General features: G+C 35.9%; 1 protein-coding gene across 2 annotated transcripts in view; it reads left to right on the top strand.

The window, feature by feature from the left end:
- CCDC122 (coiled-coil domain containing 122) overlaps nucleotides 1-13,654 on the top strand; it is a 54,425-nt gene that overhangs the window by 5,924 nt on the left and 34,847 nt on the right. For both annotated transcript variants that reach the window (XR_013550175.2, XM_078433366.2), the window contains 3 exons: nucleotides 2,824-2,912; nucleotides 3,424-3,539; nucleotides 13,034-13,432. Coding sequence is in view for 1 of the 2 variants with exons in the window: in XM_078433366.2 (XP_078289492.1) it covers nucleotides 2,867-2,912; nucleotides 3,424-3,539; nucleotides 13,034-13,432 (561 nt within the window). In the remaining variant the exon portion in view is untranslated. The remainder of the gene's footprint in view (nucleotides 1-2,823; nucleotides 2,913-3,423; nucleotides 3,540-13,033; nucleotides 13,433-13,654) is intronic.

The following is a 13,654-nucleotide window of genomic DNA, read 5'->3' as shown; positions in this document are numbered from 1 at the left end:
CTTATTTTCTGCAAAGCTAATTTTTTAGTTGAAAGTATATTTTCTAAATGATTGTGTTTTATATATAGTTTGAACATTTACTATCAAATACTGCAGTTTTTTTTTTTTTAAATCAGAGTCACTTAATTTGTCTTTATATTCCTCAAAATACCTTACGTATTATATGTACCCACATATGTGGTTTGAATGAAAGAGTAATTGAGGGGCACTTCGGTGGCTCAGTCGGTTGAGCCTCTGACTTTGGCTCAGGTCATGATCTCACGGTTTGTGAGTTCGAACCCCGCGTCGGGCTCCGTGCTGACAGCTCAGAGCCTAGAGCCTGCTTCAGATTCTCTCTCTCTCTCTCTCTCTCTCTCTGACCTTCCCCTGCTCACACTCTGTCTTCTCTGTCTCTCAAAAATAAATGTTAAAAAAAAAAGAAAGAAATTGATACTGTCTAGTCTCTAAACTCTTGTTTTCATTTATTTAAATGATTGTAGTGAATTATCAGTAGATGGCAGTAGTTTGTTTTCTTTTTTATCTTTTGTCCATTTTGCAATAGAGACCAGAAAAAACTACAATTTTCCCAATTTTAAAGCATATATCCTTTCACAAATAGTTGGTTTAAATAAATGTCACCCAAGAGTTTTTCAATTTATGTTGCTTTAGAAATAGAGATCACCAAGTACCAGTTATGTTATTTTTTATTATTATAAATCTACTGTTTTCCATTTTTTAAGATTTCTCCAACAAATTTTTAGGGAATACAAAAATGAGTAAGACACTGTATGTGTCTTCCTGGAGCTTATAGCCTAGTGGGGAAATATGTATAAAATGATGGAAATAATAAGAATAAAAATTGTAGGGGCGTCTGGGTGGCTCAGTCGGTTAAGCATCTGACTTCAGCTCAGGTCATGATCTCACAGTCCGTGAGTTCCAGCCCTGCGTCGGGCTCTGTGCTGACAGCTCGGAGCCTGGAGCCTGCTTCAGATTCTGTGTCTCTCTCTCTCTGTGACCCTCCCCTGTTCATGCTCTCTCTCTCTCTCTCTCAAAAATAAATAAACATTAAAAAAATTTTTTTTAATAAAAAAAGAATAAAAATTGTTAAGTAGCAGGAATTTGCTAAATGTCATGCACTATTTAATTGAGTCCTCACAATAATTCTAATGAAACAGGCATTACTATTGTTTCTGTTTTATAGATAAAGAATCTGAGGCCCAGGTTGGGCCTAATAAACTAGTAAGTGGTACAATCTGAATTCAAATCTGGCTGTGTCTTACTTTATGACCTAAACTGTCATCACAGGATAACAGATATGGAAAAAATTGCACCAGAAAGAGGGAGGGATTATATCTACCCAAAAAGATCAAAAAAGACTTCTTAAAGAAGATGCCATCTGTGATGAAGTTGAAAGATTGGTTGTGATGTTGACATGGCGGGAACAGTATTTTAGGAGATTCTATCAGTAGAACAGGGTAAATTGGAATGAAGATAGACTACAAACAGACACCTAGAAAGTGCCAGGCACTGTTTCAGGTCTCTACCTTTGTGGACCTTATATTAGTAAAGGGAGATAGGAAGAAACAAATGTATATAAAATATCAGTAGTGACAAACGCTATTAAAAATGAGGCAGGGTCAGAAAATGGAGAATGAAGAAGGGGAGGTCATGTTTTAAAGAAGGTTATCAGGGAAGTCTTCTCTACTAAGATAGTATTTGGAAGTGCTAAGTAGTGAGTGAATCCTAATATAATTTAAAGAGGGAACTACCAGGTTTTGCTAAAAGAATTGCATGCAGCATGTAAAAGAAAAGTCAAGATTCTGGCTTGTCCTTTGGGTAGATAATTGAGACAGAAGTCCTGGGCCACATATTTGGAGAGTATCTTAAGGGATTTCCCAAAGGGCCTATGAAACATCCACAGTGAACTCTTATTTATGATTATCTTGAAGAAGTCTTGTTGAATTGCTGAGTGTTCTCTACTTTTTTATTTTATTTATTTATTTATTTATTTATTTATTTATTTATTGGAGAGGGAGCTGCCATTTATTTAGCTTTGCTCCCTCCTGTTCTATACTTTTTTAGAGAACTCCTTACTAATGTCTCCAGGGTTTGGGGCCTAAACAGGAAAAACTTCATTTATTGAGATGGAGGAGACTGTGAAGGAGCAGGTTTAGTGGTGGTGGTAGAGTGAACAGAGAAATACATAGTTCAGTTTGGACTATATTAAATTGAAATGCCTGTAAAAATCCAAGTGAAGATATCAGGTAGGCAATTTTGGTATGAGTCTGGAGGTCAAGAAGGATGTTCAGATTAGAGATATGAATAGGATAAAACCTGTAAGTGGGTTTTAAGGCTGTGCAACTAGGTGACATCAGTTGAAGAGTGAGTATGGAGAAGATGCCTGAGGACTTAGCATTGGGACACTGACATAGATGAGAAAGCTGAAGAGGAACTAGCAAAGGAAACCCTAGACAAAGTCCATAATAATTACTCACTATGTATGTCAGGTACTATGCTAAGCATGCTACCTATATTACGTTAATTATTATGACAGCACTGTGAGGCTTTATAGATGAGGACCCTGATGGTCAAAGAAGTTAAGAAATTGTCTCAAGGTCATAACAGCTAAAGAGCAGGAGAACCAAGATTCAAATACAGTTCAGTTTTCCTCCAAAGCTTTTTCACTTAACCATTGTGTTTTAATTTTAGGAACTAATGATGAAATATCCTTGCCATCCCTTTGAGGTTTTTGACAATTAATTTGCTTTCAGGATCACCAGGATATATGACAGGAAAAAAAAAACAAAGAAAAGTGAGAAATTATCAATATTGATTATTTTATAGGCACAAAAAAGGTGAATCAAAAAGGGGGAAGAGACACAGAAGAATGTCAGGCAACAGAGAAATGAAGAGTCAAGGAGTTCCTGAAGAAGGTAATGAAGCAATCTTAAGAAATAAATAAAAGATAGGCAACAACAAAAAGGTAGTATGATAGGATAATTGTGTTAAAATTTATAGCCAAATAGAACAGAAGGGAACTGTTAAATTTCTCGAAGAAGGAACTTATATGTTGTTTAGAAAAGGCATAACAACCTGGAAATACAGGCCTATAATGAAAATTCATCAACTATAATCGCTATATAGTTGTTACGGTAGCACTGTATGTATATGTATAAATGGTCTGGATAAAATAGATAGGACAATCAAAATATTTCTACCGTTCCGTACAGGAACAGGTATAACATTACAGTAGGTGATTCTGAATTGTGTATTATTATGGCATTTGATTTTGGTTTTGTTTATGGTCAGAAAGGGAATATTATCAACCCTAAATCTACTTTATTGATGACAAACATCACATTTTTCATGACTTTGAGTAAAGAAACACTAATTTTCTTTGAGTGTTTACACTTAAATTTGTATTACGTACTTTATTTTGTCTAGCTCTGGCTAACCGAAGCACATCTTCATTAACTGCTGCTGTAGAGCAAGTTGCAAAGCAACAACAATCACAAACATCAGAGATAGAAAAAAATAAAAAAGTTCTATTCCATTTGCAGGTAACCTATTTCATATAGTTTTTAAATGAGCCTTTACTGTCTTCAAAACTATATTAAATTATTAATAGAGAAGTTATTGAGGATACTTAATTTGGGGAGGCAATTTCTAAACTTCTATTTTTCATGTTTACTCCTTCTTAATTATTCTTTTATCCCTAAATGAAGTGTATACAAGTATTCTAGTGTCATGGAACATTTTGCACACCCAATATACAAGGATTCAGCAATGTCATTGCAACTGTAGTATGTACATATGAAACCCATCTATCACACAGAATTATTTTAAATTCACTGCTATTTGATAGTTTTTTCTAAAATGTTAAATTGAAGAAAAGTTAAGTTTTTAAGCTAGTGGGTTTTTAAAATTTTTTTGTTTTTGTTTATTTTTGAGAGAGAGAGAGAGAGAGCAACCAGGGGAGAGGCAGAGAAAGAGGGAGACACAGAATCTGAAGCAGGCTCCAGGCTCTGAGCTGTCAGCACAGAGCCTGACATGGGGCTTGAACTCACAAGCCGTGAGATCATGACCTGAGCCAAACTCAGATGCTTAACCGACTGAGCCAACCAGGAGCCCCTAAGCTAGTATTTTTAAAGCCATGGCTTGTGAGTTATAGTTGTCAGTGAACATTTCAAGTTGATAAGAAACATTTTTGTGTTCCTTATATTTCATAATCATAATTCCACTGCAAGGAATCTGGAAGCCATACTTGTTTTTTGTTTTGTTGTTATTGTTGTTGTTGTTTAGCATGCAGCACATTTAGATGAACTATACTCTGTTAATATAGCTAAAGAAGCAAAAATGGAAACCATATCTTTACTATCTGCTTTGTAAAGGTTATTATTAAATATATATGGAGGGGCGCCTGGGTGGCTCAGTCGGTTAAGCGTCCGACTTCAGCTCAGGTTACGATCTCACGGTCCGTGAGTTCGAGCCCCGCGTCGGGCTCTGGGCTGATGGCTCAGAGCCTGGAGCCTGCTTCCGATTCTGTGTCTCCCTCTCTCTCTGCCCCTCCCCCGTTCATGCTCTGTCTCTCTCTATCTCAAAAATAAATAAAACGTTAAAAAAATATATATATATGGAAATGAAAAGAATAGGCTCTAGAGCTCAGCTGCCTAGTTTGAAAGACAAAGTTTGCTACCTTTAGCTCCATGGTTTAATTTCTTTGTGCTTCCATTTTCCTATTTGTAAAATGGAGATAATCATATGACCTACTTAGAAGTTTCATAAGGATTAAATGAATTAATATTTGTAAATACGTGTAAAGTATCCTGCTGGGGCCCTGGTGGACAGTATAGAGCTGGATTTTGATATTGGCTTTAGGTATTAGTTCATCATTAATATGATGATGATAATTATACTCTCAAGGTAATACGGATCTCCTACAAATATCTGCATTGCATTAGTCACTTTTAGAAAAGAATATATTTTTTGCAATAGAATATAATACAAAAATAATAATGTCTTAGCAGTTTATAAAGAAATTATCCGTAAAACTTCTCAATCTTCAATAAGTTGCACAGATGTTATTTCACTTATATTCAGGGCTTACTTTCTATTAAGCATTTTGCCAAGCATTGTCCTCACTCTTAAGTTGCTCATCATCTATTTATGAGGGAGACAAATAAATACATAATTATATGCAGGGTAGTAATGTCAACAGTATAGGCAGATTTAACACTGAAAAAGGAGTGATCACAAAGTGATTTTTCAGTTGAATTTAAAAGAAGTCAGCTGAAGGGACGTCTGGGTGGCTATGTCACTTGAGCATCTGACTCTTTGATTTTTGGCTCAGGTCATGATCCCAGGATTGTGGTATTTATTGAGCCCCTTGTCAGTGCTGAGCATGAAACCTGTTTGGGATTCTCTCCCTCTTTCCCTCTGCCCCTCTCCCCTGTTTGCGCTCGCGCTCTCTCTCTCTCTCTCTCTCTCTCTCTCTCTCTCAAATAAAATAAAAACAATTTTTAAGTCTTAAAAAAAAAGAAGATAGTTGGAATTCACTTGGATAATTGGGTATCTGGGACAGGTTTAAGGGTTAGGTGCTAAGGAGGATGGTATTCCAGACATCCAGACAAGATCCTAAGAAAATCCACAGGTGCATGTAGCATTGATACACTGATACATTCGTAGACCTACAGTTGACCCTTGAATAACAGAGTGTTAGAGGCGCCCACCCCTAACATATATAACTTTTGACTCCTCAAAAACTTAACTATTAATAGCCTATTGTTGACGAGAAGACTTAACCAATAACATAAACAATCTATTAACACATATTTTGTAAGTTATACGTATTAATTACTGTGTTCTTACAATAAAGTAAGCTAGAGAAAAAATGTCATTAAAATCACAAGAAAGAGAAAATACGTTTCCAGTACTGTACTGTGTGTGTGTGTGTGTGTGTGTGTGTGTGTGTGTGTGTGTGTATGTGTATGTGTGTGTGTGTGTGTGTGTAAATCTTCCTATAGTGGACAGTACTGTGTGTGTATCTTCCTATAAGTGGACCCATGCAGTGCAAATCTGTGTGGTTCAAGGGTCAACTGTACATGTAGTTTGGTGGCAGTATAGCATAGGGTGTGTTTTGAGACATGGTGGGAGATATATACTGTGATCAGAAACCTGGATGTATTCTAAAGGTGATAGGAAGGTTTTGATGGGTTTGCAAATGATTACCTTTATATTTTAGAAAGAGAATTATAGATGCATAAAAAACACTTTTCATAACCCAACATCCATTCATGAAAAAAACTCTCAGCAAATTAGGAGTAGAACTTCCTTAATCTAAAAAGGGCATATATATCCATTTATGAATCTTACAGCCAACTTCATACCTAATGGCAAAAGACTGTTTCTCCCTTAAGATCAGGAACAAGGCAAGGATGTATGCTCTTACCACTTCTTTTCTTTCTGTCATACTGCTGGTTCAAGCAAGTGCAATCATGAAAGGAAAATAAATAAAAGGCATCCATATCGGAAAGGAGGAAGTAAACCACTTTTATTCACAGGTAGCATGATTATCTTTAGAAAATCCTAAGGAATCTTTAAAAAAAGCAGATTAGGACTAATAAGTGAGTTTATGAAGGTTGCAGGGTACAAGATTAGTATATAAATATCAATTGTATTTCTGTATATGAAAGAAACAACCAGAAATCAAAATTTAAATAGCAATATCATTTACAGTAGCATTATCATTTACTTATAGGTAAATGTGACAAAAGGTTTGTGTTATGGACTGAATGTTTGTGTCCCCCTCACCCAAATTCATATGTTGTAGCCCTAACCCCCAATGTGATTGTATCTGGAGATGGGGGGTTTAGGAGGTAATTAGGCCTAGATGAAGTCATCCTCATGACATGAGTAGTGCCATTATAAGAAGAAACACCAGAGAGCTTACTCTCTCTCTTTTTCTGCTGTGAGGATACAGTGAGAGGGTGGCTGTCTGCAAGCCAAGAAGAGAGCTCTCACCAGAACCTAACCATGCTGACACACTTTCAGCCTTTAGAACCATGAGAAATAAATGTCTGTTATTTAAGCTACTGAGTCTATGGTATTTTGCTATGGCAGCCCAAGCAGACTAAGACAATTTGTCTTAAGACTGGTATGCTGAAAACACTGATGAGAGAAAATAAAGACCTGAATAAATAGACAGATATACCATTTTCAAGAGTCAGAAGAGTCAGTATTGTTAACATGTAAGTTCTTTCAATTTTATCTATAGTTTGAAAGCAATTCTAATCAAAATCCCAGCAGGCTTTTTTTTTTTTTTTTGGAGAAATTGCTGATTCTAAAACTCATATGAAAATGGAAAGGACCTAGAATAGCCAAAACAATTTTGAAAAAGAAAAACAGTGTAGAAGTTCATATGTTACCTGACTTAAAGATTTATTATAGAGCGATCAGGACAGTATGATAAGGAATAAAGATAGACCTACAGATCCATTGAACAGAACAGAGTATGCAGTAATAGCCCCACACATATCAATTGATTTCAAAGGTGCTATTATGGATTGAATGTTTGTGTTTCCTCTAGTGTGATGAAATTTTGAGGTAAGGCCTTTGGAAAGTAAGATGTGGGTGACTTTATGAGGGTTGTGCCACTATAATAGAGTTACTGTCCTTATAAGAAGAGGAGGAAAAGGGGCACCTGGGTGGCTCAGTCGGTTAAGCATCTGACTTCAGGTCATGATCTCCCAGTTCATGAGTTTGAACCCGTGTCAGGCTCTATACTGACAGCTCAGAGTCTGGAGCCTGCTTCGGATTCTGTGTGTGGTTCTCTCTCTCTCTGTTCCTCCCCTACCAGAACTTTCTCTCTCTCTCAAAAATAAATAAGCTTTAAAAAAAAAAGATTAAAAAAAAAAAAGAAGAGGAAGAGAAACCAGAACTCTGTTTTCCACATGAGGACACAGGAAGAAGGCAACCATCGGCAAACCAGAAACAAGGTCATCACCAGGAACTGAATCTGCTGGCACCTTAATTTCTCAGAATTGTAGAAATAAATGCTTGTTATTTAAGCCACCTAATCTATGATGGCTTAACAGCCAAGCTGGCTAAGGCAGGTGCAAAGACCATCCTTTAGAGAAAGAATAATCTTTCAACAATGGTAGAGGACAGCCACGTGCAAAAAAAGGTGAACCTCAATTTTCACCTCATACCACATGGAAAAATTAACTCAAAATGGATTAGCAGCCTAAGTGTAAGAATTAAAGCTATAAAATGTCTAGAAAAAAACAGGAGAAAAGTTTAGTGATACTGAGTTTGGTAAAGATGTCTTAAATAGAACACAAAAATTTAAAAATTGGACTCCATCGGAAATATTTTTTAATTTCTACTCAAGAGACACTTTTAAAAATGAATATATGGTATATTTGTTGGGACCCTATGGACATTTGGATTGTCATAGACTAGGAAAATTATTTGAAAACACATATGACAATGTGCTTATATTTACAGTATATAAACAAATCCTACAACTCAGGAAGGCAAACAACCCAATTAAAACCTGGACAAAATATTTGAATAGTCATTTTATTAAAGAAGATATCACAAAAGACAAGCAAATGAAAAGATAATATAAATATCATTCATCATTAAGGAAATGCAAATTATAACCATCATAAGATACTACTCTATACCACTGGAATGACTAAATTTAAGAAGACTGACCATACCAAGTATTGTAAAGAAGATGCAAGATATGGAAGAATTGGAACTCTCAGATCCTGTTATTCGGAATGTAAATACAACCACTTAGGAAACAGTTCACAGTTTCTTAAAAGGTTAAAATATATTTACTGTATAACTCAGCCATTCAGCTTCTAGATATTTGTTTATCCAAGAGAAATGAAAGTGTATACTCACTGGAAAACTGCATACAACTAAAATACCCATCAGAACAAAGTGTGGTATACCCATACAATGGAATGCTACTCATCAATAAAAAGGAAGAGCTAATGGTATATATAACAATACAGTGGTATCTAAAAGTAATTATGCTGAAAGAAGTAAGACTTAAAAAGTATATATTGTGATAATTTATTTATAAAAAATTCTTGAAAATGCAAACTTATCTTTAGTAAGAGACAGAAAATAAATGGTTGTCTGAGAATGGAAAGATGGGGAGGAAGGATGGATTGCAAAGCAGCAGGAGGAAGCTCGTTGGTAATGGATATGTTTATTATCTTAATTGTGGTGGTCTCAAGAGCATAAAAATAAATCAAAACTCATCAAATTGTAAAGTTTAAATATGTGCAGTTTATGTAAATTCTACCTCAATAAATCTATAAACAAAAAAAAAGAGAAGAGGGAGAGGGGAAGAAGAAGGGACAGAAGAAGAAAGAGGAGAAGTAAAAGGAGGAGGCATTGGCATGAAGAAGAAGGGGAGGAGAGGGAGGAGAACAAAAAATATAGTTCTAGTGAAAGGATAGAAATGGATTGAAGGAGGAATTGACTAAAGCCAGGGAGAAACATTAATAACCTATTATATTAGTCCAGGAGAGAGAAGAAGTGATTACCAAATCAGTGGAAATATCTTTCCCCATATTGATCAATAGTGTTAATAGCCTCATCTAGCTGGCAGTGCATGTGTCCCTGTGCATCATTCATTCAATCATTTAATATTTATTGAGCACCTTCTTTGTACTAGGTACAATTTTAAGAACTGAGAACATAATACTAAAGAAAATAGACAAGGTTACTGCACCCAGGGGGCTTACTTTCTAGTCAGGGGAGGCAGGCAATAAAGAAATAAAATAAAAAAGGTAATTCCATTAATTGATGTGTTTCAAAGGAAATACAATAATGTATAGAGAGTAATGCAAGGAGAAGGATGGATGGTTAATCTATATTTTAATTCAGAGAAGACTATTTGAAGAGCAATAATAAAACTGAATTGTGGAAGACAGAGACCCCAATAGGTAATAACTAAAGGTAGACAAATCTAAGGTTGAGATCACAATTACTCTCCAATAGAAAGTCATTAGGTACATTTAATAAACAGAAAGGAAGGTGGAGGAGGGGAGAGTAGCATGTGAGAGGGATGGCACAGTAAATAGTGGCTAGAGGATATATGGCTTTGTAAGCCACATTAAGGAATTTGAATTTTATTATTAATGGAATAGGAAACCACTGGAAGGTTCTGAGCTGGGAAGTAACATGATATGATTTATGTTTTTGAAACATTCTTCTGCCTGATATATGGAGCCCAGATGTGGGAGAGGGGGTGCGGAATGGAAATAGGGAGACCAGGCAGGAGTCCGGCCACATTAAAGAAATTGGTCAGAAGTGAATGTGGGATTTTATTTTGGAGGCCCAACCATCAAGTTCTGCTGAATTAGGCTGTGGGGAGTTAGGTAAAGGGAAGAATCAAGAATGAATTGTAGGTCTTGAGTATCTAGGTATAAGGTGGTGCAATTTATTGAAATCGGGAAGACTAGGGAGGAACATATTGGGTGTGTCGATTATTTTCTGAACATGTATAATTGAGATGTCTATTGGGTATCCAACTAAAAAAATCAAGTGGGTATTTGAAATATCAGAACTGGAAAAAATAGAGGTTCCTCAACATATTGTATTTTTCTCTTTCTTGTCTCTGCCAGGAAAACGATAACTTGGTCTGACTTTTTAATGCATTGCCCCTTCCCAAAATTAAAAATTTATTTAAAGAGAATGGCCATACTAGACAAAAAAAGAAAAGGATGGATGATGGTCTGCAGAGTTGTTTTGGAGGGAGGATCTATAAAATTTGATTAACAGATATAGATAATAAGGAGGAGGAAATAATTAGGGATGGCTCCCAAAGTAGTACCATTCGTTAATTAGTTTGGGAATCCAGGGGTATGGTAATTCACATTTTTGGTCCCAATTCTTCATCCTTGTCTGTATTCATACCCTTCCCCATGTATCATTACCACGGGTGGGCATACTGTTACCCTTTGACTGTGAGTTGCATCATATGACTAGCTGGGATGTTAACAGATGTTATGAATAGAAGCTTGAAAAAGCTCTTCCATAATTCCATAAAAAGGATGCTTCCATTCTTTTGCATCTGCTATCATCATGGGAAGGATATGCCTGGTCTGGCCCACTGGAGGGTAAGATATATATGAAGCAAAGCCAAGACATCACAGCCAGCCCAGTCAGCCAAGCCAAACCATCTTACAGCCAGTCAATTCTCAGACATTTGAGCAAATCTAACCAATGTCAGCATCTAGCCAATTCCAGCTGTGAGCAATAAGTATGTATTGTTGTATGTCACTAAGGTTTTGTGGTCCTGACAATAGATAAGTAATGCAAGGAAGAACACTATGGGAAGGGGAGAAAGATTAGTCTGATTTGGGGACGTGGTGAATTTGAAATGGCCAGTGATACCTGGGTATAGGACTTAACAGCCAGTTATGTTCTGTGAATCATTGGCATACATGTAGCTCTAGATGTAAGTATGGGTAAGATTACCCAAGGAATATACATAGAATGAGAGGAGGAGATGACGATGGTTGCACCCTGAGGAAGACCTATATTTGAAGGAATGACTGAGATTGAGAAGGAATGTTCAGGTATCTGAGGAGAACCAGAGAAGAATGGTGGTGTGAAAACTATGTTTTAAAAAGGAGGTGCTGCTGTTGGTGGGAATGCAAACTGGTGCAACCTCTCTGGAAAACTGTAGAGGTTCCTCAAAAAGTTAAAAATAGAACTACCCTATGAGCCAGCAATAACACTACTAGGAATTTACCCAAGGGATACAGGAGTGCTGATGCATGGGGACACACGTATCCCAATGTTTATAGCAGCATTTTCAACAATAGCCAAACTATGGAAAGAGCTTAAATGTCCATCAGGTGACGAATGGATAAAGAAGATGTGGTTTATATACAATGGAATACTACTTGGCAATGAGAAAGAATGAAATCTTGACATTTGCAGCAACATAGATGGAACTGGAGGGTATTAGGCTAAGTGAAATAAGTCAGTCAGAAAAAGATACCATGTGTTTTCATTCATATGTGGATCTTGAGAAACTTAACAGAAGATCATGGGGGAGAGGAAGGGGAAAAAAAAGTTAGAGAGGGAAGGAGGCAAACCATAAGAGACTCTTGGATAATGAGAACAAACTGAGGGTTGATGGGGGGTGGGGGAGAGGGGAAAGTGGGTGATGGGCATTGAGGAGGGCACTTGTTAGGATGAGTACTGGGTGTTGTACGGAAACCAATATGACAATAAATTATATTAAAAATAATAATTAAAAAAATAAAAAGGAGGTGCTGGTGGTGCACCTGGGTGGCTCAGTCGGTTGAGCATTCGACTCCAACTCAGGTCATGATCTAGGAGTTCCTGAGTTCAAGCCCTACTTCAGGCTTGCTGCTGTCAGCTTAGAGCCTGCTTTGGATCCTCTGTCCTCTCTCTCTGCTCCTCCCCGACTTATGCTCTCTCAAAAATAAATAAAACATTAAAAAAAAAAAGGAGGTGCTGGTGAGAAATGCCAACTGCCCCAGAGAGGTAAGGCAGACATCTTAATACTTATTTATAAATGAATAAAGTGAGGTTTAGGTTTAGATAGGGCAATTAAATTTGCTATATATGATCATACCAACTAGTAAATGGAAGTAAGGGCCCTAGAATATAGATCTTTTTGATTTTTAACCTAGGGCTTTATAATTTTCATCATATTATCTTTCTTCAGTGCATACTTTTGATTCCATAAATATATTATTTAAATGATTGTAAAGTACGTTTTAGTATGAAATGTTAACACAAATGATAAATTTTAATATTTTGAATTAGATGAACATTAAAAAGTAAGAAATATATAATTCTGGGCTCACTTCAAGATTATAAGATAATTTGTTACTTATTGAATGGTTCTTTTTGTATAACAGTTTTTCAATATCTGATAAATATGTATTTTTATGTTGTGATTTTACATCATGAATTATGGATCAAAACAATAGTATCCTCTTTTTTGAGTATCATAAATTAATAATAATAATATTGAAATATTTTACAGGATGAACTCCATGAGCTTGAAAAACAAATAGCATCTGTCTCTGCAGAAACTAAAGAAACAGAAAGGCAAATTTATCAGCAAGATGCTGCCATTGAGAATACCAAACTACAGTGTGGGAACCTGGAAACTCAAATCAAATCCTTACATACAGAAAATGTAAAGCTTAAATTTGACATAGAAGGAGCTCAAGAAGACTTTGAGGAACACATGATAAGATATAATGAATATTATGCAAAAATAAAAGAGCATAAAGATAGTTTGTGGGAGGCTGGAAGCAAAAGGTCATTCATGACTACACTCCATGAAAAACGAGATCTTGTTAGAAAACTAAAAACAATGAAAGAGGAACTTATGCAAAATCTCAAAAATCCAGAAGGAAACCACATAAAACAAGCACAGGTTTGAAATATCACTTACCAAAAGTTTTTCTATTACTCCTTTTTTCAAGCACACTTATTAAGTGATAAATTTATCATTAACTTAATAAAACACCCATAGCTGCTTTAACTAGATTTAGAAACTATTTTCACAACTTCTAAAAACTTAAATACATGAGTTATATAACAGCTATGCCAAATGAACAAATGCATAAAGGAATTGTTCTCAAATCCCGTGTGGATT

This window comes from Panthera onca, chromosome A1 (assembly GCF_046562875.1).
Source record: "Panthera onca isolate mPanOnc1 chromosome A1, mPanOnc1 haplotype 2, whole genome shotgun sequence".
Lineage (NCBI taxonomy): Eukaryota > Metazoa > Chordata > Mammalia > Carnivora > Felidae > Panthera > Panthera onca.
This window is presented reverse-complemented; position numbering and strand designations above follow the sequence as displayed.